The sequence below is a fragment of the Kogia breviceps genome, unplaced genomic scaffold (assembly GCF_026419965.1).
Source record: "Kogia breviceps isolate mKogBre1 unplaced genomic scaffold, mKogBre1 haplotype 1 scaffold_338, whole genome shotgun sequence".
NCBI classification, from domain to species: domain Eukaryota; kingdom Metazoa; phylum Chordata; class Mammalia; order Artiodactyla; family Physeteridae; genus Kogia; species Kogia breviceps.
Genome location: NW_026711777.1, coordinates 9,109 through 29,943, shown reverse-complemented (window position 1 = coordinate 29,943; position 20,835 = coordinate 9,109). Strand labels below are relative to the sequence as shown.

Genomic DNA, 20,835 nt, shown 5'->3' with positions numbered 1-20,835 from the left:
TTGCAATTTGGAAACTTTGTACAGCTTTCTTACCTATTAACTATGTGTTTGGGGGTTGGGTACTGCTGTTTTTCTAGCAATTAACCCCAAATGAAACTACAGTGAGAAGGTAAGAAACTGATCTCCACTCGATCTGGTTGTAGCTACTTGTGATCTCCCTCCAAACCAAGCTTTAGCATCCAGAAGCTTTTTACCTTCAACTCTCACATTGTTAGATGGCGCTCTCTAGGTAGAAGAATGACACTGTGATACATTTAAGGAAGCAAAATATCCTCATCGTGTTTCTCAGAATTTGAGAAATGCATAGATCCATTAACTTTTAACATAACTTCAATGCTATCTTTATTATAATGTTATAAAATGCGTACAGACATAAAACTCTGCCTACAGTTTCTATAGAACTATATAACTTACCATGAACTGATGACTGTTTTGCTGAACCTAAGTCACTGCTCACCACATGAGTAGTGCTAGGACGGTGGCAGCAGTGGGACTCTGGTGGGGATGCCTGACTGAGAAATGATCCGTCTCTCCCACCTTCACCTTAGTGAGACTGCTGCAGAGCCACTGTGCCTCCAGACTGCTGTGATGTCACCTGGCCTTTGCTGGAACTGAACACAATTATGAGTGTGTTCTTCATAACATAACACATAGCTTGTGACAGTTAAAGTATTACCAATTGGAGTCACTGTGATGCCTTCTGAAGCAATACTTGGTTAGAAGGTACTCATGCCGTTTTGTTTTTTAAGATTATGGCTGAGATAAAAACATTTAGACATTGTCAGAACTCAGAGACTGACAGACACACTGTCCTGATGGGTAAGAGTGTGAGGCCCACTCAGGGCCCCAACTGTGCCAGCTGTGCTTGGAGATGGTGAGTTAGCCACTGGAATCTCTGGATGTCCATTTCCTCGTCTCTAATGTAGTAGGTAATGGTACTTCCCTTGTAGGCTGTTGTGAGAATAAAATAAGATGCATGTAAATGTCTCTGCCATGAAGTCAGCCTTTTTCCCCCTGTGGTGCTGAAGAAGCCACAGATAAAAGAAAGGTCAAGGGTTTGAACAATAGTCTTTTTATTTATTTATTTATTTATTTATTTTGGGGGGCTGCACTGGGTCTTTGTTGCTGCACGTGGGCTTTCTCTAGTTGCGGCGAGCGGGGCTACTCTTGGTTGCGGTGAGTGGGCTTCTCGTTGCTGTGGCTTCTCTTGTTGCAGAGCACAGGCTCTAGGCATGTGGGCTTCAGTAGTTGTGGCACGAGGGCTCAGTAGTTGTGGCTTGCAGGCTCTAAAGTGCAGGCTCAGCAGTTGTGGCGCACAGGCTTAGTAGCTCCGCGGCAGGTGGGATCTTCCTGGACCAGGGATCGAACCTGTGTCCCCTGCACTGGCAGGCAGGTTCTTAACCACTGTGCCACCGGTAAAGTCCCTATAATAATCTTTAAGTGGATTTTGGATAGCTTTAGATGATTCTATCAGTCAGGTGGAAGGTAGTAGAATGAGGAGGATTATCAGTGGAGGGGTTTGGCCACTGTCTCTTGCTCATTCTTCATCCATTTAAATTTTTACACCCACTTCCATGCTGTGCTTCGCTCTCCTAAGCTGCAGTACTGGGCAGAAAGAGGTCTGTTGAAACAGGTGTTGCCCCTCACCTCTTATAGGAGCAACAGGTATCATCTAGCAATTTGATACGAATGAGAAAAATCTCCCCAGCCACTGTGTACCGAGAAATGAGTCCGTACATTCAGGTGGTTGTAAATAAATCTGCCTAATGTTTACCCCCAAGAGGCAGGAACTGAAAAATGACGGCCCAGAGGAGGGGTGGAAATCTCTCTTCTGAAGTAATAGATTCTACCTAGCACCCGTGAAGTAGGTCTGGTAAGCCACTGAGTTTTTGAGGTGAAAGCAAAATTCCTTCCTGTGAGCCAAACGTGGGGTACCATGCCAGTTCTATTCTGGAATATCTATGTGTGGCCCTGAGACTGGCCTATGTGTGACTTGCAGAGTTAATGATTATCCCAGCAGTTGTCTAAACTGCTTGGTTCCACTGGGCTACTGCAAGCAGTTAGAGCAGTCTCCAGAGAGCAGCATGTTCTCCTTGCTCTTTGGGGTTGGACTGGTGGTTCTGAACCTAGGGAGCTCTGCAAGGAGCCAGAAGACAGAACCTCTTAGTGGCTCTGGGGAGCAGCCCCTCTTCCGTGGTGCGTATCGATATGACTTTGCCGTCATGATCCCTCCAGGAGGCACAGAATGCTTTTGGCAATTTGCCCACCAAACTGGATACTTCTATTTCAGTTATGAGGTGGGTACTTGGTCATACTGGGGACTTGTTTTTCTTGTTTGTTCATTTCCTTTTGTAAAGGGGGCCAGGTTTTAAATGAACAGAAGGTTCTAGTCTTTATTATGCTGTGACTCCCCACCTGTTCATGAAACAGACCTGCAGTTAAATGGAAACTCTTGATGGATGAATAATCACCAAAACATATGGCTTAGCTTCTCAAATTGCGGGCTGTGGAAATGTGCTCAAAGTCATGGGACAAACCGGGTGCCTCTTCCTGGAGAGGTAATCATCACACTTACTCGAGTTTAGAGATGGGAGGGGAAAGAATCCATTTTTAAAATATTAACATAATATGGATATGGCACCAAGTTGAATGAAAAGTCACATGAACTTTGGAGACAAACCCAGAGATTTCAAAGACGCTTCAGTTTATGCGGTTGGGGGAGCAACATTTACTCTCTTGCCTTTAGGGGTAATTCCAGCAAATTGGAGAATCAGTAACTCAAGCCTTCTCTATGCAGTCAGACAGACCTATTCCTTTTAGGAAGGTAAATGTTTTCAAGTTGCCTGTTCACAGGCCAAGTACTATAATCCATGCTGTGCCCAAGGATGGTCTGCTCAACAGAAAACTTAGAAGCTGTTCATTTCCTTTGTTCTTTATCTTAGAAACCTATTAACTTCCTAAATTTTGTTTACAGAGTAAAAGACTATGTTGATCTTATTCTACTCCAATGTAACTTACAATTTATTTTAAATTAACCTATCAGAGATTTTTTTTTTTTTTGCGGTACGCGGGCCTCTCACTGTTGTGGCCTCTCCCTTTGCGAGGCACAGGCTCCGGACGCGCAGGCGCAGCGGCCATGGCTCACGGGCCCAGCCTCTTCGCGGCATGTGGGATCTTCCCGGACCGGGGCACGAACCCGTGTCCCCTGCATCGGCAGGCGGACTCGCAACCACTGCGCCACCAGGGAAGCCCCAGAGATTTTTCTTATCTCTGAATTTATAATAGAATAGTAGCTACTAGTCAGGTCACTGTAGCCTGGGCTTATCAAGACGCAGCTTGGAGGCAAGTACCTATTGAATGCCTTATTTATTTACTGTCAAGCATCAAATAAGCCCAAATCTGGTATACCACCTGGGAGGTCAAAACCAAGTGAGTTCAGCCAAGAACTCTACAGCCAGATTCATACATACCAACATGTCAGCTGCATGGTCTGAGACATGTTTTCTTACCAGGGGTGCTATTGGCATTTGGGTCATTTCTTTGCCCTGCTTACTATTTCTAACACAGCAGGATGTTCAGCATTGCTGTCCCCGCCCCCCTTCCCCTACTCACAACACCAGGGCAACGTCTCAGCCCAAATTCAAAGTGGGGGTTGGGCAGTACCATCCCTGATTGAGAACCACTGTGCTGATGGTCACTGGATGTCAATCTTACCGTTCAGCTAGCTTCCTGATGATGCAGCAGGAGCTTTTCTCCCTCTTTAATGTGTCTCCGCAGGTTCAGCGGACACTGGGAATGTCACATGACCGGCATGTTGCTGCCACTGCACATACCCCACAGGGTTTCCTTATAGACACCTCTAAGAATGTTCGGGGCCAGATTAACTTCTCTACCCAAGAGACAGGTCTGTTTTCATCATCACGGCTATTAAAATAATCATATGTTTCTTTGAAATTGGGAAAATAATGAGGAAATATTGAAATTAATTAAGTACTTGAGATGTAAAAGCTCTGGCTTTTTCACATATGGATGGTGAAACAGTAAGAAAAAGATTAGCCTTCAACACCAAAAACCAGATTTCCTGGAGACTGCCAATGGCCAAGGACATTAATCAGCGGTCCACTGGCAGTTTGGAAGCAGTCTCCAGGTGACTAATACTCCAGGGTCCAGAAGCTCGATTTTATCTTATCATCTCCAATGAACCAGATTATTGGAAAGTGATCAAAACAGGCAGACCCATTTATGAAACAGAATTCCAATTAATAAATTTATTAGGGGATAGTATTTCTTTCCAGTCATCAAAACACTTGAGCCAGTTACCAAAAAGCAGAACACAAGGAAATGCACGGCCATGAAAAATATCCACATTCTACAACAAAGCACTTCTCCAGTCACCAGAAAATTCCTACAGCCAGATCGAGACTGTCCTCACCCGGGACGGCACCAGTCAGTTTGAACTGTCCTCTCTACCAGCCAGGTGCACAAAAAAAGGACTATTTCTCAACAGGGACATAAGAGAACCCTTCACTGCGTGGCACAGGATAGTCAGCATCCTTATGCAGCATCTTTGGCCCCTACGTGACATGCCAGTAGTGCCTTCCAGTCCTTTTGACAATCAAATACACTGCCACACCTTTCCAACCCTGCTCCTCCTCACTCCTCCCCCATCACCACACGCGGGGAGGTGACCCCAGTTGAGAACAAGCACCAATACATACCCCAACCATCAGCCCCCGTACAGACCACCTTGCAGGAAGTTACTCCAGTAGGATAGCTTCTTTCATTCACAAAGCATACATTTTTTCCCTACTTTCAAATTCAAGATGATATCCCAGCTCTAATGGTATGCAAGAAGCAAACACTATGCTCTTAATATGCTTTTAATCAGAAATTCCTTAAGAGATGTGGCAATTATACGTTGAAAAAGAGGAAAAAAAACATTTTCTATCCAACACAGAGCTAAAGCTACTAATATTTGGCAAAACAATATTATAAATAATATTTAGTAAAATAAGTTTCAGGTAAGATCAGTATCTACCACATCAAAAACTGGATTTTGTACTTCCTAAGTAAAAAGAAGGTGCTATAGTAGCACATTTAACATTGGAGAACAGTTATCTCCAGGGAAATCTAGAGGGTGGGAGGGTGGGAGACCAAGACTTGGTAATGATCTAGGGATTCCTACAGGTTTTTATCAGCTTTGTGTAAAAAATCAGCAAAATCGCTTTGGTTCTGTGCAAGTATACCTCAATTTTGGAGTCTTCTATGAGGGGCCTGAGATGGACCACAAAGAGAAGAAAGAAAGAAAACAACTGAATGATACTTTGGATGCAATTGAGGTAATTGTTTTGTGGGAGAGAAACTGACTTTAAATTTGGAAGAAAGATTAGAATTATGGGAGTAATATCATCTGAGTGAGGGCTCATCTGGGTAGAAAACAAACAGGCAAAGGGATTTGAAGCCTTTAATTAATTTTGTGACTTGGAGCTCTTGAAATTCCTCACTTGTTTTATACCAGGAATTGGCAAATAACGGTTCACAGGCCAAATCTGGCCCACTGCCTGTTTGTTTTTTTAACTTAGATACAATTCACCACTTTTAAGTGTACAGTTTAGTGGTTTACAAGGTCCTGCAACCATTACCAGCATCTAATTCCAGAATAGTTTCATCACCCCAAAAAGAAACTGCAGACCTATTAGTCACTCTGTGTTGCCCATGCCCCTCAGCCCTGGGTAATCCCTCACTAATCTACTTTGTTTATATAGATTTGCCTGTTCTGTACACTTATATACATGGGATCATACAATGTGGACTTTTGCCTTTGGCTTATTTTATTTAGCATGTTTTCAAGGTTCATCCACATTGTACCATGTATTAGTACTTCATTCCTTTTTCTGGATGAAGAGTATTCTATTGTATACTTAAAATAGCACATTTATCAGCTGGTAGACTTGAGTTATTTCCACTTTTTGGCTATCATAAACAATTTTGCTGTGAGCATTTGCCTACAAATTTTTGTGTGAACATGCTTTCATCTCTATACATATATAAGCGGTATACTCTGCTGGCACATGTGGTAACTTTTTACCTTCAGTGAGGAACTGCTATATTCCACAGTGGCTAAACCATTTTACACTCCCACCAGCAGTGTATGAGTGTTGCAATTTCTCCATATCCCTGCCAACATGTTATAGTTTTTTTTTTGCTGTAGCAATCCTAGTGGGTACAAGTGGTATCTTGTGGTTTTTGAGTTGTGTCTCCCTAATGACATTGAGCATCTCTGCATATGTTTTTTGGCCTTTCATTTATTTTTGGAGAAATGTCTATTCAAATCCTTTGCCCATTTTAAAATCTGGTTATTTGTCTTTTGATGGTTGAGTTCTAAGAGTTCTTTATATATTCTGGATACAAGTCTCTTATCAGATATATGATTTGCAAATATTTTATCCCATTCTCTTGGCTATCTCTTGACTTTCTTGATAATCTCCTTGATGCACAAAAGCTCATTGACTGTTTTCGTAAGTGAAGTTTGACTAGAACACGGCCATGCTCATTTGACAATTACAGTTGGCCCTCTGTATCTGCAGATGCAGAACCTGCAGATGCGGAGGGCCGACTATGGGACTTCAGCATCCTCTGCAGGTCCTGGAATCCAGCTCCCCACTGATAATGAGGGACAGCTAACTGGACATATTGTCTATGGCTGCTTTTGTGCTACAGTGGCAAAGCTTAGTAGTTGCAAGAGACTATATGGCCTGCAAAGCCTAGAATATTTACTGTCTGGCCCTTCCATCAAAATTTGCAGGCCCTTATCTTTTACCATATACAAAGAACAGAAGACATCACCCAGAAGGGCAATGATGTGCTGAGTACATGGTCTAAATCTAGAGATACTCTGGAGGAACTTTCTAGTTTCAGCACTGAAGTTTTTCATTATAAAAATTATTTTTTTAAAACTGAAGTCCAGGCCATTTTTTCATAGACAACAAAACTACCATTTATCAACAACTCCAATAGCCAACTTATTACATATCACAAAATCATACGTTACTCAACTTCCAGATGAACTAGGTTAGTGCTGGTGGGTACCCAGGTGAGGCTAGATGAGGTTAGGGAGGAACACTTTCTGTATTTCATTTTCTGTCCTGCAGAAAAGTACACGAAAGCTGCAGAACAATATCTTTCACATGTGGCGATACTACAACTTCGCTCGCATGAGAAAAACGGCTGACTCTTTCCTACTCCAGTCAAACTATAACTATGTGAATTGGTGGTCGACAGCCCAGAGCCTTGTTATTATTCTTTCTGGGATCCTGCAGCTGTATTTCTTGAAGCGTCTCTTCAACATCCCAATGACTACAGACACAAAGAAGCCAAGATGCTAAGCTCGAACAACTACAGTGCCCCTGGCTCTTTTCTTCTGGGGCACAAGCTCTCTCAAATCTTTGTAAAGTTATCGGGGAAAAAACTTTTCTTGTTAGGCAGTTGTAGCCTATTGCGCTCATCTACACAGGCAAAATAGCAATAAATAAAAGTGTGTAAGCTTTCGACGTTGACTATTTCTAAAGTACACACTAAATGCTACCATCAAAATACTGTCCATCGTACTGCAGCCCCTTAACCTTCACTATGTCTATTTAGAAATTAACAGAGAACCTTGGAAGGGAGAAAAGTTGAAAAAAATGGGACTAAAACATATAAAACTGGGTTTTATATGTTTATGTTGCATACAAAAACAGGAGTAGGTAGAGTGCTTTTTTGTAATTGAAAAATGATTTATTTTTAGAGATGTCACCTTTGGAATTTAAATTAAGCAGTATATGCACTAAAGAAATTGCTTTACAATACAGGTACTTAAAAATTTTTTTTGTCTGTGATATGTTTTTCACTAAAAAATATTTTAGTAATTCTAAAAATAATTTTGGAAGGCATGGGAGAAGGATGAAGGAGCTAAATTATTATTTCAGGGTCTCTGATTAGTGCTTTTTGTCCAGTCAGGTAATTAAAGATTTGTAAGAATATATGTATACATGAATCACTTTGCTGTACACCTGAAACTAACCCAATATTCTACGTCAACTATACTACAATAAAAAAAATTTTTTAATTAAAAAAAAAAAAAAACCAAAAGATTTATAAGAGAAATTGTTTTAGAAATCAAGGTGATAAAAATAACATTCAGCCTGGGATCATACCATTCAAGAAAAAGAGCGAGAAAACCGCTTGTAAAAGCCAAGATAATAAAATTATGTTCATAAGATCCTACTCTTAGTAACAGAAATACTCAGTATTAACATTACAGAAATAATTCTTACCATTTATTCAACACTCTTATTTGCCAGGCACTGTGCTAGGTGCTTTATGATCATGATTTCTACTTCTAAAAACTATTCTTAGGAAGACGGCTGGGCTGCTTTTTGAAACAGAAGGAAATGAAGCTTATTAAAGTTTAATGACTCATCTAAGGCCATAGAGCTGGTAGATGTGAGAACTGGTGTTTGAATCCAAGTTTTTTTTCCACACTACACAGCACCTACCGTAAAGAAAATCGGCAGAATAAACTGCTCTTACTATTTTATCCAAATTTCATTTGTAAAATCCCACACATGATCTACTATCCTGATGGCAATATCTATCTTTCATAGTATTAATAAATAAGAAAACTCATTACGTTCTTATCACGTGTTTGGAAAACAGTGTTATCACAGATAACAACAATATGCTATTCTTGTCCTCAGTTCCAACAATTTAGAACCGTTACTCAAAACAAGAAGCCCTCTGATTCAAATAAAAAACACAGCATTCTAGTTAGTCATAATCACAAAGATCCGAAACCCCGTTTTTGAGCCATTTCTGCATAATAAGAATCCAGCCTGCATTAATCCATAATAGAACATTAAACTAAAAAGTCCCTGAAGAGGTCACAGTGTTGACAAAATTCAACATGATGGTGGAGCCTACACAGACACAGGAAACAAAGCTAGGCCCTTCCACACAGCCATAAGTCCTCGCGATGATTTCGTTTTAAGTCAATGTCTCTTCATGCCGCACATATTCCCCAATGTCTGCTTGATGAAATACCACAATCGCCATGGGGTCTACTTTCCTGCAGTCTTGTGTAGACTTTGCTGCCACCCCAAAACCCTGGGATTCAAAAGAAGAGACACTGATTCACTCAAGTCATTCAATAAGTACGTATTGAGGTCTGGAAACAACAAAGACGAAAAGATACAGTTCTTTGAAGAATTCAAAAGGTGCTGAGAATTTAGTCTTTCAGGCGCAGACTGAAAATACATCCATCTTTAATAAAAAGATACTTGATTTTTTAACAGCAACCATCTCTACTCACCAAAGGGATGTCTGCCATGGAGTAAACCACGACTCCCTGGTACTGAGAAGTATTTTCAGTGATTCGACCAAGTCCAGATTTCAGCACATGGTTCCCATACAGGAAGGATTGCTCTGCTCCAGGTTTTATCCACACTTTATACTGTAATAAAGAGAATTAAATCCAAGAGACATAAAAATGCTAAATAGTTAGACCCCTGCAGATAGGCTAACTGCTAGATCCATGGTTAATTTCTTTCTTTTTTTTTCCCTTATGAACTAAGTTTTTTCGGTTATTTTATTTATTTTCTTTTCAGTTGAAGTATAGTAATCTACAATACTATGTTAGTTGCAGTGATCTGATATTTCTATACATTACAAAAGGATCACAATGATACAAGGTTATTGTATCTGTGTCGTGTTATCTGTCTCCATACAAGATTATTAAGATATTACTGACCATATGCCCCGTGCTTTATATTTCACCCGGGAGGTTCGTCTGTCTTGTAACGTGAATTTTAAAGAAAAGAGAGAAAGAATCATGCTTCCCTTAATATGTTCACCCCCTGAAGAGACCTGCCAAGAGGTTCTTACCTCGACTCTACAATCAACTTCTCCCATGGGCAGTGTAACAGTTCTTTTCCTGTACCCCACTACGCTCCTCTTCACAGCCACCTATTTGCTTTTCGGTCTTGAGCTGGGTCTGCATAGCCCTTTCAGTTTCTGCTGGAGATAACTACCGCTACGCGGCCACACAGGGCTCCTACTCCTGAGCCCCGACCACGCCCAGGCAGCAAGATGTACACACATCTCCAGGTGCTGGCACTGACCCTAAGCACCGTCAGGGACTCCGTCGCAGAAAAGGTGCCCAATTCTGCCTTCTGATGTGGCCCTCAGCCTAGACTTCCTCCATCCCCAGTGGCGGACTGACACCACCCCACAAACCTTGGCGTACGGTGCGAGGTAATCCAGAGCCGTGATGTGCAACCGAAACTTGTGGGTCTTCGTGAATTTTCCGAAGCACGTCCCCAGCGACACCAGCTTGTCACCGGAGATGTTGGCGGCCAACTTCAAAATCTTCTCACTGAAGGGATAAAGAAAAAGGCAGTGTCAGATGAGGGAGGTTGGAGGGACCCAGGCCCCCACCCGGCTCCATGCTGCCTACCCGGCCCCACGCCGCCTCACCTCACGTAGTAGACTCGGTCGTTGTGCAGCCTGAAACAGTAGGTGCCGTCGGGCCTGTCGACCAGCAGCTGCAGATTCTCCCCGATGCTGAGAGCAAAAGGAGGACTGGAGGCCGCGCCCGGACTCGTCCCGGTACCGCGCCCCCCGCTCCACCCACGCCCCTCCCCGCCACCCACACACTTCCTCCTCTGCCCCGCGCACTCTTACTATTTTGCTATCTTCTCAAACATTACTCGCGTCTCCTCTTCAGTCAGAGGCCGCATTTTCCCGCTGGGTCGGAACGCCGGATCCTCGTGCCTCAGTTACCGGAAACGGAAGATCAGCTGCCAGCCGCTCCTTGGCAACCTCAAAGCCTGCCTCTCTAGCTGCTTTCCAGTCGTTCCCCACGTTAGCGCCCCGTAACCCGGACGACTATCGTGGAAAGAAAGAGGGCTTGATGAGAAACCATAGAGACCGGAAGTGCGCCCGGCTGCTTTGGGTTCTACGCAGTCAGCGCCCTCGTTGAGCGGGAGGGGAAGTGACGCTGCTGCTGAGAAGATGGCGGCGACGGCGACTCTCCCACCCTCGACTACGGCCACGGCGACGGCCACCGCGGCTGCTCTCGAGGAGGTGGAGGATGAAGGGCTCCTGGCGTCGCTGTTCCGGGACCGCTTCCCGGAGGCCCAGTGGCGGGAGCGGCCCGACGTGGGCCGCTACCTCAGGGAGTTGAGCGGCTCGGGGCTGGAGCGGCTGCGGCGCGAGCCCGACCGCCTGGCCGAGGAGCGAGCGCAGCTGCTGCAGCAGACGCGCGACTTGGCCTTCGCCAACTACAAGACCTTCATCCGCGGCGCCGAGTGCACCGAGCGCATCCACCGCCTCTTTGGCGACGTGGAGGAGTCGCTTGGCCGCCTGCTCGACCGCTTGCCCAGCTTCCAACAGAGCTGCAGGTGCGGCGGGTCTGGTGCTAAAGGGGGCTTTTAATACCTGTAATCGCTATCGTTTACGACTATAGAAATAGCTAACACTTAGATAGCGCTTACCATATGCCAGGTTCTCCTCTGAGCATTTCATTAATCCATTTAAACTGCACAGCAGCCTTCGAGGTAGGTATTGTTATTTGCATTTTGTGTATGAGGAAGTTGAGACACAGAGGTTAGTGACCGTCCCAGGGCACAGCTAGTAAGTTTCGAAGTCAGAATTGGAACCCAGCAGCACGTCCCTCTCTCATAGGGCTGTTGTGAGCACTAAATAAAAGAGAATCCATGCAAAGCACTTATCATTGGGTCTGACATAGTTAACACTCTACAATTGTCAGGTTAATATACGTGCATATTTATGTAAACCTATACACACAACACACAAACACACATCAGCTTGGACCAGAGGTCATCTGCTCGAAACCGTTCATTGATAGGAGGCTGACAAGGAAATCCTCCCATTTGGGGACAGTAAAAATCATCATCCAAAAAAAAAAAATTTTTTTTTCCTTTTTGACCCATATTCTCCCACCCTCGACCCTCAATCAATTATCCCTAATTCTGCTTTCCAGTCTTTCGTGATAAAAGTTTAAGTTTTCTTTTGAGTCTTTGCATATTTGAGAATAGCTTTCATACCTTCCAATCCCCTAAAATAGATGGAGGGCTTCACAAAGCAGGTGTCTGCAGTTACCAAGAAGAAATGGAGACTGTAGCAGGAACTGAGGTTGGACCATAGCATAGGAGAAGATTAAGAGGCTGAGGGAACTTGGGGGTAAGGCTGTAGTTCTAGGCTAGTTAGAGCATTATGAAAATAATAAAAATAGCTGTTATTAAAGGAACATATACTCCATATCAGGTCCTATGTTAAATGCTTTATATACATCATCTCATTTAATCCTCACATCCTTATGAGGTGGGTCCTGTTAACTATTTTACCAATGAAGAAACAGGAGAGCCTAAGTAACTTGCCACAGCTTGTTAAGTGGCAGATCTGGGTTCAAATCTTTTTATCACTTATTAGTTGTGTGATCTTGGACAAGTTGCTTAAAATCTCTGGGATTAAAATTTCCTGAAGGGTAAAAGTACTTACCTAATGGGGTTGGTGTGAAGATTAAATCAGATAAATCAGCCCAGTGCTCAGTTCATAGTAAGTGCTTGGTATTTGTAGCTAAGGTTTGGATGCAGAGCAGTGAACCACCAATGTACTCCTGATTGTTACTAGGAATTTTGTGAAAGAGGCTGAGGAGATCAGCTCCAATCGCCGAATGAACACCCTGACTCTAAACCGGCACACGGAAATCCTGGAAATCCTGGAGATCCCTCAGCTCATGGACACCTGTGTCCGGAACAGCTATTATGAAGAGGCCCTGGAGCTTGCAGCCTATGTACGCCGACTGGAAAGGAAATACTCCTCCATCCCTGTCATCCAGGTAGCCAACGTGCCCACAGAGGACTCAAACTGATGTTCTTGTTATCAGTAATTCTGTGGTCATCACTGACCCTTTAGGCAGAAACCTTAGGGAAACCCCTTGCATTTTTCACATCAGTTTCTGCGAGGCAGGCAGGCTTGATCATAAAACATACATTTATTATTCAGTCAGCTGATAAATATTAATCATGTGCCAGGCATTGATCTAGCTGCTGGGGAAACATTGTGAACAAAGACAAGGCCTTGGCTCTCATAAGCTGCTAGTTGGCAAATAAATAAATAATATCCTTTCAGATAGTGTTAACTATCTTAACAAAATAAACGAGGGAATGGGGCAGGAGGCAAAGGTGGGTTACTCTAGGTAGAGTGGTCAGGAAAGGCTCTTCTGGTGAGATAACATTTAAGCTGAGACCCAGATGACGAGAAGGAGCCAGCCACATGAAGATGTGGGGGGAGAGCAAACCAGAAAGTGGTATGAACAAGTATAGCAGGCTAAGGAGGGAAGAAGTTGGAGTGTTTGAAGTATAAAGATAGCATTCTGGCTGGACTGCAGTGAGCAAGGGGAGAGCATTAGGAAGCAGGTGAGAGGAGAACCAGGCAGGGCCCGTAGGCCACCGTGAACCAAATCTTTGTGGTGAACCTGTATGCATCAGTTTTAGGAAATCTACTTCGTATGTCAGGACAGCAGTGGGAATGTTGGTCTGCAGTATTCAGGGTTAGTGGAATGGGTTCCAGGGAGTGTCTTTCCCAGCGTGGTGACTCACCCCCTGTGTCGTCAGGGCATTGTGAACGAAGTGCGCCAGTCCATGCAGCTGATGCTGAGCCAGCTGATCCAACAACTGAGGACCAACATCCAGCTCCCTGCCTGCCTCCGTGTCATTGGCTTCTTACGGCAAATGGATGTCTTCACCGAGGCTGAGTTGAGGGTCAAGTTTCTTCAGGCCCGAGATGCTTGGCTCCGTTCTATCCTGACTGCCATCCCCAGCGATGATCCCTATTTCCACATCACGAAAACCATCGAGGCCTGCCGTGTCCATCTGTTCGATATTATCACCCAGTACCGTGCCATCTTCTCAGACGAGGACCCGTTGCTGCCCCCTGCCATGGGCGAGCACACCGTGAATGAGAGTGCCATCTTCCATGGCTGGGTGCTGCAGAAAGTCTCACAATTCCTGCAGGTGCTGGAGACCGACCTTAACCGAGGGATAGGCAGCCGTCTGGACTCTCTGCTGGGCCAGTGCATGTACTTTGGACTGTCTTTCAGCCGGGTAGGGGCTGATTTCCGGGGTCAGTTAGCTCCCGTTTTCCAGCGAGTGGCTATCGGCACTTTCCAGAAAGCAATTCAGGAAACGGTTGAGAAGTTCCAGGATGAAATGAACTCCTACACCCTCATCTCAGCTCCAGCCATCCTGAGCGGCAGTAACCTGCCTGCTGCTGTTCCAGAAACTCAGCCGGGAACCCTGCAGCCGCCCATGGTGCTCTTAGACTTCCCACCCCTTGCCTGCTTCCTCAACAATATTCTGGTCGCCTTCAATGATCTGCGCCTCTGCTGCCCCATGGCCCTGGCGCAGGATGTGACCGCGGCCCTGGAGGACGCCCTTGCCAAGGTGAGCACATACCGTTGGCTCTCTTCTGGGGCCTCCTTTAGTAACAGGTGGCCAGACTTTTGTAATAAACCAGTCTGTGTGACAGTGGTGCCTGCTGACTTCGGTTTAGTGTGGTTTTAGAGGTTTTTCTGGTTGAAAAGCTCTGGTTAGTCCCCTTTCATGAAGTGTCTCACCTGTAGTAGTGGTTCAGTAATATATTGATTTTCTATTGCTGCATAACAAACTCACACAAACATAGCAGCTTAAAACAACACACATTTATCATGTCTCAGTTTCTGTCGGTCAGGAGTCCAGGCACAGCCTAAATGGGTTGGTCCTCTGTTCACAATGTTGCAGTCAAGGTGTTGGCCAGGCTGTGGACTCATCTGCAGCTCAGGGTCCCCTCCTTTCAAGCTCACTTACAGTGGCAGATTTCTGTTCCTTGCGGTTGTAGGACTGAGGCCCTCAACTCCTACTAGAGACCAGCCCACTCCATAGGCAGTTCAGTGTGGCTTTTTGATTCTTCACGGCCAATGGGAGAGCATCTCTCCTTGCTAAGTCTCCTTTCGGGGAGTCCTCAACCCTCTTGTAAGAGGCTCATCTAATTAGGGTAGGCCCACCCAGGATAACCTCTCTTTTCATTAATTCAGTCAGCCGGTTAGGGATGTTAATTAAAACTGCCAAATCCTTCACCTTTGCCATATTCTGTGGGCTAGAAACAAGTCAGAGATTCTGCCTGCACTCAAGGGGAGGAGATTACACAAAGGAGTGGATACCAGGGGGCGGGGATTACAAGAGCCATATTAGAATTCTGCCTAATACAAGTAATACTACCAATATTGCTAATATCCGAGTATGGTGCACATTTTTTACACATTAAATCTTTAGATATTGGGTGCTTCTTATAATTGAGGACATCTTACAGTTGCTGTCAACCAGGTGGCAGCTGTGACGTGGTTGTATAAAATCTTGCTGTTGATGTCCTCTTGTAAGAAAGAGCAAGGAAGCATGAGCAATGAAGCTTTTTAGGGTCAGTGAAATTCAGATAATGGTAATTAGCTAATATTCATTTAGAGCTTACTTCATGCCACGTAATTTATCATACTTTACACATATTAAAACTTAATCCTCACAACCCTATGAGGTTAGGTCTTGTTGCTGGCCCTACTTTATAGATGAGGGAACTCAGGCACAGAGGGCGTGGGGTGCTTAAGTAATCACTTAGAGGCCACAGAACCAGTGAGTGGCACAGCTGGAGTTTGAGCCCAGAACGTCTGGCACCAGAGTCTATGTTATTTACTTATTTATTTGTTTGGCCATGCCTCTTGGCTTGTGACCAGAGATTGAACCTGGGCCCTGGGCAGTGAAAGCACAGAGCTCTAACCACTGGACTGCCAGGGAATTCCCCAGAGTTTTTGTTCTTAACCCTGTCACTGTGACACCTGCCTGTAATGTCAGCTAGGCTGTTATTTGTATGTGGAACTTCTTTTCCAGCTCTATTTTTTCCTCCTTTACAATTTTCTAGTGGTTCTAGCATTGTGGAACTTCAGAGGCCTTACTCAGTAGAAACTTTTTATAGCGTTGCTTCATCTTCCTACATCCACCATAGTTCTGGTCCATCTCCCATGGGAGCCAAAAGCAATGTACTCTGTGTATAACTTCATGATGCTCCTCCACTGGAACTGGAAACTGCACTAGTAATACAACTAGTTGGATAAGAAGTACATCAGTGAAGTGACAGAAGTGTGAAGATTGACCATAATTGTGAATTTAAACAAGATAATATTATCATGTATTGTTTGGAACAACTTTCTTCATGAAAACTTGAGGGGTGCACATTTGTACCTAGTTTTATACACTGCTGATGATGATAGACTAACCCAGTGATTGATGGTGCCCTTGTTTCTTAGGTAACAAAAGTAATCTTGGCCTTCCATCGTGCCGAAGAGGCTGCCTTCAGCAGTGGGGAGCAAGAGCTCTTCATCCAGTTTTGCACTGTCTTCCTAGAAGACCTCGTTCCTTATTTAAATCGCTGTCTCCAAGTCCTTTTTCCTCCAGCTCAGATGGCACAGACCTTAGGTAAGAGAAGGGAAAAGATTTTTTAAACTATTTTATTGACATAATTCACATACTAAATAATTTACCTATTTGTAAAATTCAAGGTTTTTAGTAAGTGTACACAGGTGTGCAACCATTACTACCATCTAGTTTTAGAAAGATCCCCGGTGTTCATTTGTGGTCATTCCCCAATCTTGCCCTTAGCCCCTGGCAGCCACTAATCTTTTTGTTGCAGTAGATTTGCCCTTTCTGGACATTTCTTATCAACAGAATCATACATTATGTTTATATCTGGCTAAGTGGAAGAAGCCAGTCACAAAAGAACCACATAATGTATGATTCCATTGACATGAAATGTTTACAGATGGTGTTTTAAAAATATTTTTTAGAATTCCCCTTCCCTTCCCTATGCCCCCTCTCTCTGTGCCTGTGAAGGGGGTGTGGGAGGCACAATTTCCCAAAGGGTAGTGGGCCAGTGATCCCACCAGCAGAGTGGCTGCTCTCTGCTCCCCCAGCTTTTCCTTGGGCCTGTCCAGGGAATGGCTTCCCTGCTGAGGCTCTCCTGGTGCTTTCTGTCTCCATCCATCCTGCACTGTGTTGTTCCCATTACCTTCAAAGTCCGGCTTTACAGCGTAGGTGCCTGTCCCGTATCACAAAGGTGATTTTTACTATATTGAAATATGGTAACTGTGTTCGTTACTTCCAATTAGTGTTTTGTTTTTTTTACCTGTGACACATTATTAAACGCTTTTTCCCCTTGTATTCTTTACCATCTGGGCCAGGCATTCCACCCACTCAGCTCTCCAAGTACGGAAACCTGGGGCGTGTGAACGTCAGCGTCGTCCAGGAGCCTCTGGCCTTTATCCTGCCGAAGAGAGAGATGGCCTTCTGTCTAGACGACGAGGTGCTAGTCCCTGAGCTCACAGCTCCAGCTCCAGAAACCCCCGCCGAGGGGCCAGTCCTCGAACCTGTCACCCCGGCTTTCCCTGACGGGGGGCAACAGGAGGTGGGATCCGCGGGACCCCCGCAGGCCGCCGAAGAGCCTAGTGCAGGCACTTGACAGGTGCCCCCTGCGCCCGGGCCGGTGCGGCGGGTACCGGGGCCCCGGCGACAGAGGGGCGGGCTTACTGGAGCGCCGGTGGGAACGGGCGTTGCCGCGCGTGGGAGAGGCTGCGAAGGCATAATTAAAGGGAGAATCTCCTGGATATTCTTGTAAATGCTTGATTAAACTATAAGAAATGGAATTAAATAATAAAGCTGACAGACGCCACCCAGAGGCAGGCTGCTAAGTGTGAGCGGCGCCGGCGTTCCCGGAAGGCCCGCGGGAACTGCACTTCCTGGCGTCCCTGGGGGCGAGAGCTTGGTCTACGGGGGCCGGCGAGGGACGCGTCCGGGCTGGCGGCTCTGCTCCACGCGCCATGGGTCAGCTGGGGGCTGGGCTGCTGCTGCGGTGGCTGCGGCCGCGTGGCTGCGTGCGGCCGGCCTTGCAGTGGAGAGAGCGGGCAGCGGGCGACGGCGCCCGGGCCTGCAGCTCCACGTCCCCCCCGGATGGCCTCGAGGGCCCGGCGCGGCGGCGCTCCTACTGGCGCTACGTGCGGCGTCTGGTGCAGGGAGCGCCGGAGCCGCCGTACCCGCGCGTGTGCCAGGTCGGGGACCCGGTGCTGCGAGCCGTGGCGGCCCCGGTAGAGCCGGCGCAGCTGGCGGGACCCGAGCTGCAGCGGCTGGTGCAACGGCTGGTGCAGGTGATGCGGCGCCGCCGCTGCGTGGGCTTGAGCGCGCCGCAGCTCGGAGTCCCGCTGCAGGTGCTGGCGGTCGAGTTCCCCGAGGCGCTCTTCCGCGCATGCGCTCGGCGCATGCGTGAGGCCCGTCAGATGGAAACCTTCCCCCTGCGCGTGTTCGTGAACCCCAGCCTGCGTGTGCTGGACAGCCGCCTGGTCACCTTCCCCGAGGGCTGCGAGAGCATCAGCGGCTTCCTGGCCTGCGTGCCCCGCTTCCAGGCGGTGCAGCTCTCAGGTGAGGGGCGGTGGGGTCCCTGGGGCGGATGGGTAAATATGTGCTCCCCTTTAACCTGCGGAGGCGGCGGCCTCGGACCACGAAACGGTTTCCGCAAAGTTCCAGTTAGAGCGTAGACATGTTGATGGCTGATCGGCGGAGCCTACCTGCCCACGAGCAGACCCTGGAGTGGACAAAATTCAGGACTGATGTAATGGGATGAGGCGGGAGGCGCCTGTGAGAGCAGAGCCAGCTCAAGTGGGGCACAGGGTTGGGGGGTTGGAGGTTTGGGACGGTGGCCTGGTTCCCCTGTTAGCTTACACCACGTCCTCTGCCCTGTCACTCACCTTGTGTGTTTTTCTGTCTCACTCACACACACACACTCTTACAACCTTGTGTCTGTTTTCTGTCTCTCACACACACACACACACACACACACACACACACACACACACACACACTCTCCTGCACCAATTAGATCTGTCATGTGGAATGGGAGAAGTAGAACCCAGCTTTGCCTAACCCAAAGTGATAAGCCATTACCTGTCATACCACAGGATGTTTTGCAGATTGTGATTCTTTGCTGGGGTTGGGATGATTGTTCCTCTTCAGCAAGTCACTTGGGAAGATCATTTCTCATTTCAGCCCCATAGCGAACCCAGCAACCTACTCGTCAGAGTTGGGAACCAGGCTGAATACTTGGTAAGAGGCAGAGTTCAGACTTCTTTCCTAGGAAGCATAGGGGCTGCTGTCTGCATTCCCTTCTGATATTGCCTCTTGTAAATAGGAACAGCCAGGGGCAAGGAAAGGCTAAGTAGGTTGAGAATGATGCAGTTCAGCATGTCCTCACCCAGGCTGTACCTTCCTTTGCAGGGATGGACCCCGGAGGAGAGCAGGTGGTGTGGCAGGCCAGTGGGTGGGCAGCCCGCATTATCCAGCATGAGATGGACCACTTGCAGGGCTGCCTGTTCATTGACAAAATGGACAGCAAGACATTTACAAACATCCACTGGATGGAGGTGAATGACTAAAGCTTTCCTGCTGCATCTGAGGACCCTGAAAACCAAGACACAAACACTTGGGCTTTAAGCTGGGCATGTTTTACCTGGCATCGTCTTGGTATTGGCTCTGCTCCGACAGAAAACAATGGCCTGTCAAAGCATGCCTTCCTGAATTGGAGGAAGATGTTAATGTTTGCCCTGAAATGAGCTATGGACAATGTATTGCCTTCAATTTGAGAAGAAAAATAACTCCTCTGAAGGAGTGGACATTTCCTGGCAATTTTGTATGGAGATAAAGATGGGGTGGGGGCAAGTAAATAGCCACTCTCAGTAGACGTGATTTCAGAAGAGCTGTATCATCTGTTCCCAAAGACAAGATTAGATAATAATGTAGTCCCCCAAACACCTGAAAGCTGTGTTTAAAAATGCGGATTAAGGCTGTGGTTGATCGTCTTCACCAAGTGCTTACGTTTACAAAGGGCTCATGTGTGTTACCTGCATAGTCTCCATTTGTTTTGGATACCAGTTTGCCTGTGGAAGTAAAACACAGGACAGAATGTCCCCAGTTCAATGACAATATTAACATAACTGAGTATTCATACATTTTAACAGGTTCAGATACAGTTTAGGTCTCCAGCTTTTGCTTTCCACCTTTAACAGACCTGGGGAAGACTTTTCTGCTGAGATCTCTTAGGCAGCTGGTACTTGGCTCATTCTTTGGATGGAGGCCATGGAGCAGGGCTGGGGGAGGGGTGATATAGGTTTCCCCCACGATCTGAAAGAAGAGTGTTCTGATGAAACCTTTCCTAAGCTGAAACAGCATAAATTGAAGAAGCAGTTACCTTAGGACACATCTTGCTAACAGATGCACAAAATAAGTGGAGAAAAAGCACAGATTGTCACAGATACAGTACAAAGCTATGGTGGCTTGATGCTGAGCGCAGCTTCCAGGGAAGGAGCTTGCCGGTGCCACTCTGGCAGCCCTGAGTGCTTGCTGCTTCTATAATGGCTCACTGCAAAACAAAAGCTGAATGCTGTTTCAGCTTTCACCTTTTTCGTAGAAGGAAAACCCTCTTCAAATTTCTTTCCATTAGTGAAAACACGTACTAATATAGGTCTTTCAGGGCTTCCCTGGTGGTGCAGTTGTTGAGAGTCCGCCTGCTGATGCAGGGGACACGGGTTCGTGCCCTGGTCCGGGAAGATCCCACATGCCGTGGAGCGGCTGGGCCCGTGAGCCATGGCCGCTGAGCCTGCGCGTCCGGAGCCTGTGCTCCGCAATGGGAGAGGCCACAACAGTGAGA

General features: G+C 46.2%; 3 protein-coding genes across 7 annotated transcripts; 2 read left to right on the top strand and 1 right to left on the bottom strand.

Annotated features, from left to right (window-relative positions):
* Window positions 1–1,900: 1,900 nt before the first annotated feature.
* Window positions 1,901–7,385, top strand: TMED6 (transmembrane p24 trafficking protein 6). The gene is made up of 4 exons (XM_059051604.2): window positions 1,901–2,297; window positions 3,778–3,904; window positions 5,188–5,339; window positions 7,152–7,385. Exons 1-4 carry the CDS (start codon window positions 1,962–1,964, stop codon window positions 7,383–7,385), a joined length of 849 nt encoding a protein of 282 aa, XP_058907587.1. The 5' UTR covers window positions 1,901–1,961.
* Window positions 4,240–10,983, bottom strand: LOC131749704 (60S ribosome subunit biogenesis protein NIP7 homolog). 2 transcript variants are annotated; one of them, XM_059051603.2, is made up of 5 exons: window positions 10,720–10,978; window positions 10,513–10,599; window positions 10,273–10,411; window positions 9,350–9,490; window positions 4,240–9,144 (listed from the first exon to the last, which is right to left on the bottom strand). In XM_059051603.2, the coding sequence occupies exons 1-5, from the start codon at window positions 10,773–10,775 to the stop codon at window positions 9,025–9,027; spliced, it is 543 nt and encodes a 180-aa protein (XP_058907586.1). In that variant the 5' UTR covers window positions 10,776–10,978; the 3' UTR covers window positions 4,240–9,024. The 2 variants fall into 2 exon arrangements, with proteins under 2 accessions (XP_058907586.1, XP_066880460.1); XM_067024359.1 differs by having other exon boundaries at window positions 8,306–9,205; window positions 10,720–10,983.
* Window positions 10,827–19,980, top strand: LOC131749702 (conserved oligomeric Golgi complex subunit 8). Of its 4 annotated transcripts, XM_059051598.2 has the most exons (7): window positions 10,982–11,438; window positions 12,691–12,898; window positions 13,677–14,504; window positions 16,394–16,562; window positions 17,324–17,499; window position 19,211; window positions 19,407–19,663. In XM_059051598.2, exons 1-7 carry the CDS (start codon window positions 11,050–11,052, stop codon window positions 19,562–19,564), a joined length of 1,929 nt encoding a protein of 642 aa, XP_058907581.1. In that variant the 5' UTR covers window positions 10,982–11,049; the 3' UTR covers window positions 19,565–19,663. The 4 variants fall into 4 exon arrangements, with proteins under 4 accessions (XP_058907578.1, XP_058907581.1, XP_066880458.1 ...); XM_059051595.2 differs by lacking the exons at window position 19,211; window positions 19,407–19,663 and having other exon boundaries at window positions 10,827–11,438; window positions 17,324–17,815; XM_067024357.1 differs by lacking the exons at window positions 16,394–16,562; window positions 17,324–17,499; window position 19,211 and having other exon boundaries at window positions 19,407–19,644.
* The last annotated feature ends 855 nt before the right edge of the window (window positions 19,981–20,835 follow it).

Bases quoted from the DNA above. Each gene is read 5' to 3' on its own strand.
- LOC131749702 (XM_059051598.2), top strand. From the start codon at position 11,050: ATGGCGGCGACGGCGACTCTCCCACCCTCGACTACGGCCACGGCGACG. The intron at 12,899-13,676 runs GTAGCCAACGTG...CTGTGTCGTCAG, and splicing joins CCTCCATCCCTGTCATCCAG to GGCATTGTGAACGAAGTGCG. The intron at 16,563-17,323 runs GTAAGAGAAGGG...CATCTGGGCCAG, and splicing joins TCAGATGGCACAGACCTTAG to GCATTCCACCCACTCAGCTC.
- TMED6 (XM_059051604.2), top strand. From the start codon at position 1,962: ATGTGTGGCCCTGAGACTGGCCTATGTGTGACTTGCAGAGTTAATGAT. The intron at 3,905-5,187 runs GTCTGTTTTCAT...GGATTCCTACAG, and splicing joins CTTCTCTACCCAAGAGACAG to GTTTTTATCAGCTTTGTGTA. The intron at 5,340-7,151 runs GTAATTGTTTTG...TCTGTCCTGCAG, and splicing joins ATACTTTGGATGCAATTGAG to AAAAGTACACGAAAGCTGCA.
- LOC131749704 (XM_059051603.2), bottom strand. From the start codon at position 10,775: ATGCGGCCTCTGACTGAAGAGGAGACGCGAGTAATGTTTGAGAAGATA. The intron at 10,600-10,719 runs GTAAGAGTGCGC...TTTTGCTCTCAG, and splicing joins TTTGAGAAGATAGCAAAATA to CATCGGGGAGAATCTGCAGC. The intron at 10,412-10,512 runs GTGAGGCGGCGT...TTATCCCTTCAG, and splicing joins GACCGAGTCTACTACGTGAG to TGAGAAGATTTTGAAGTTGG.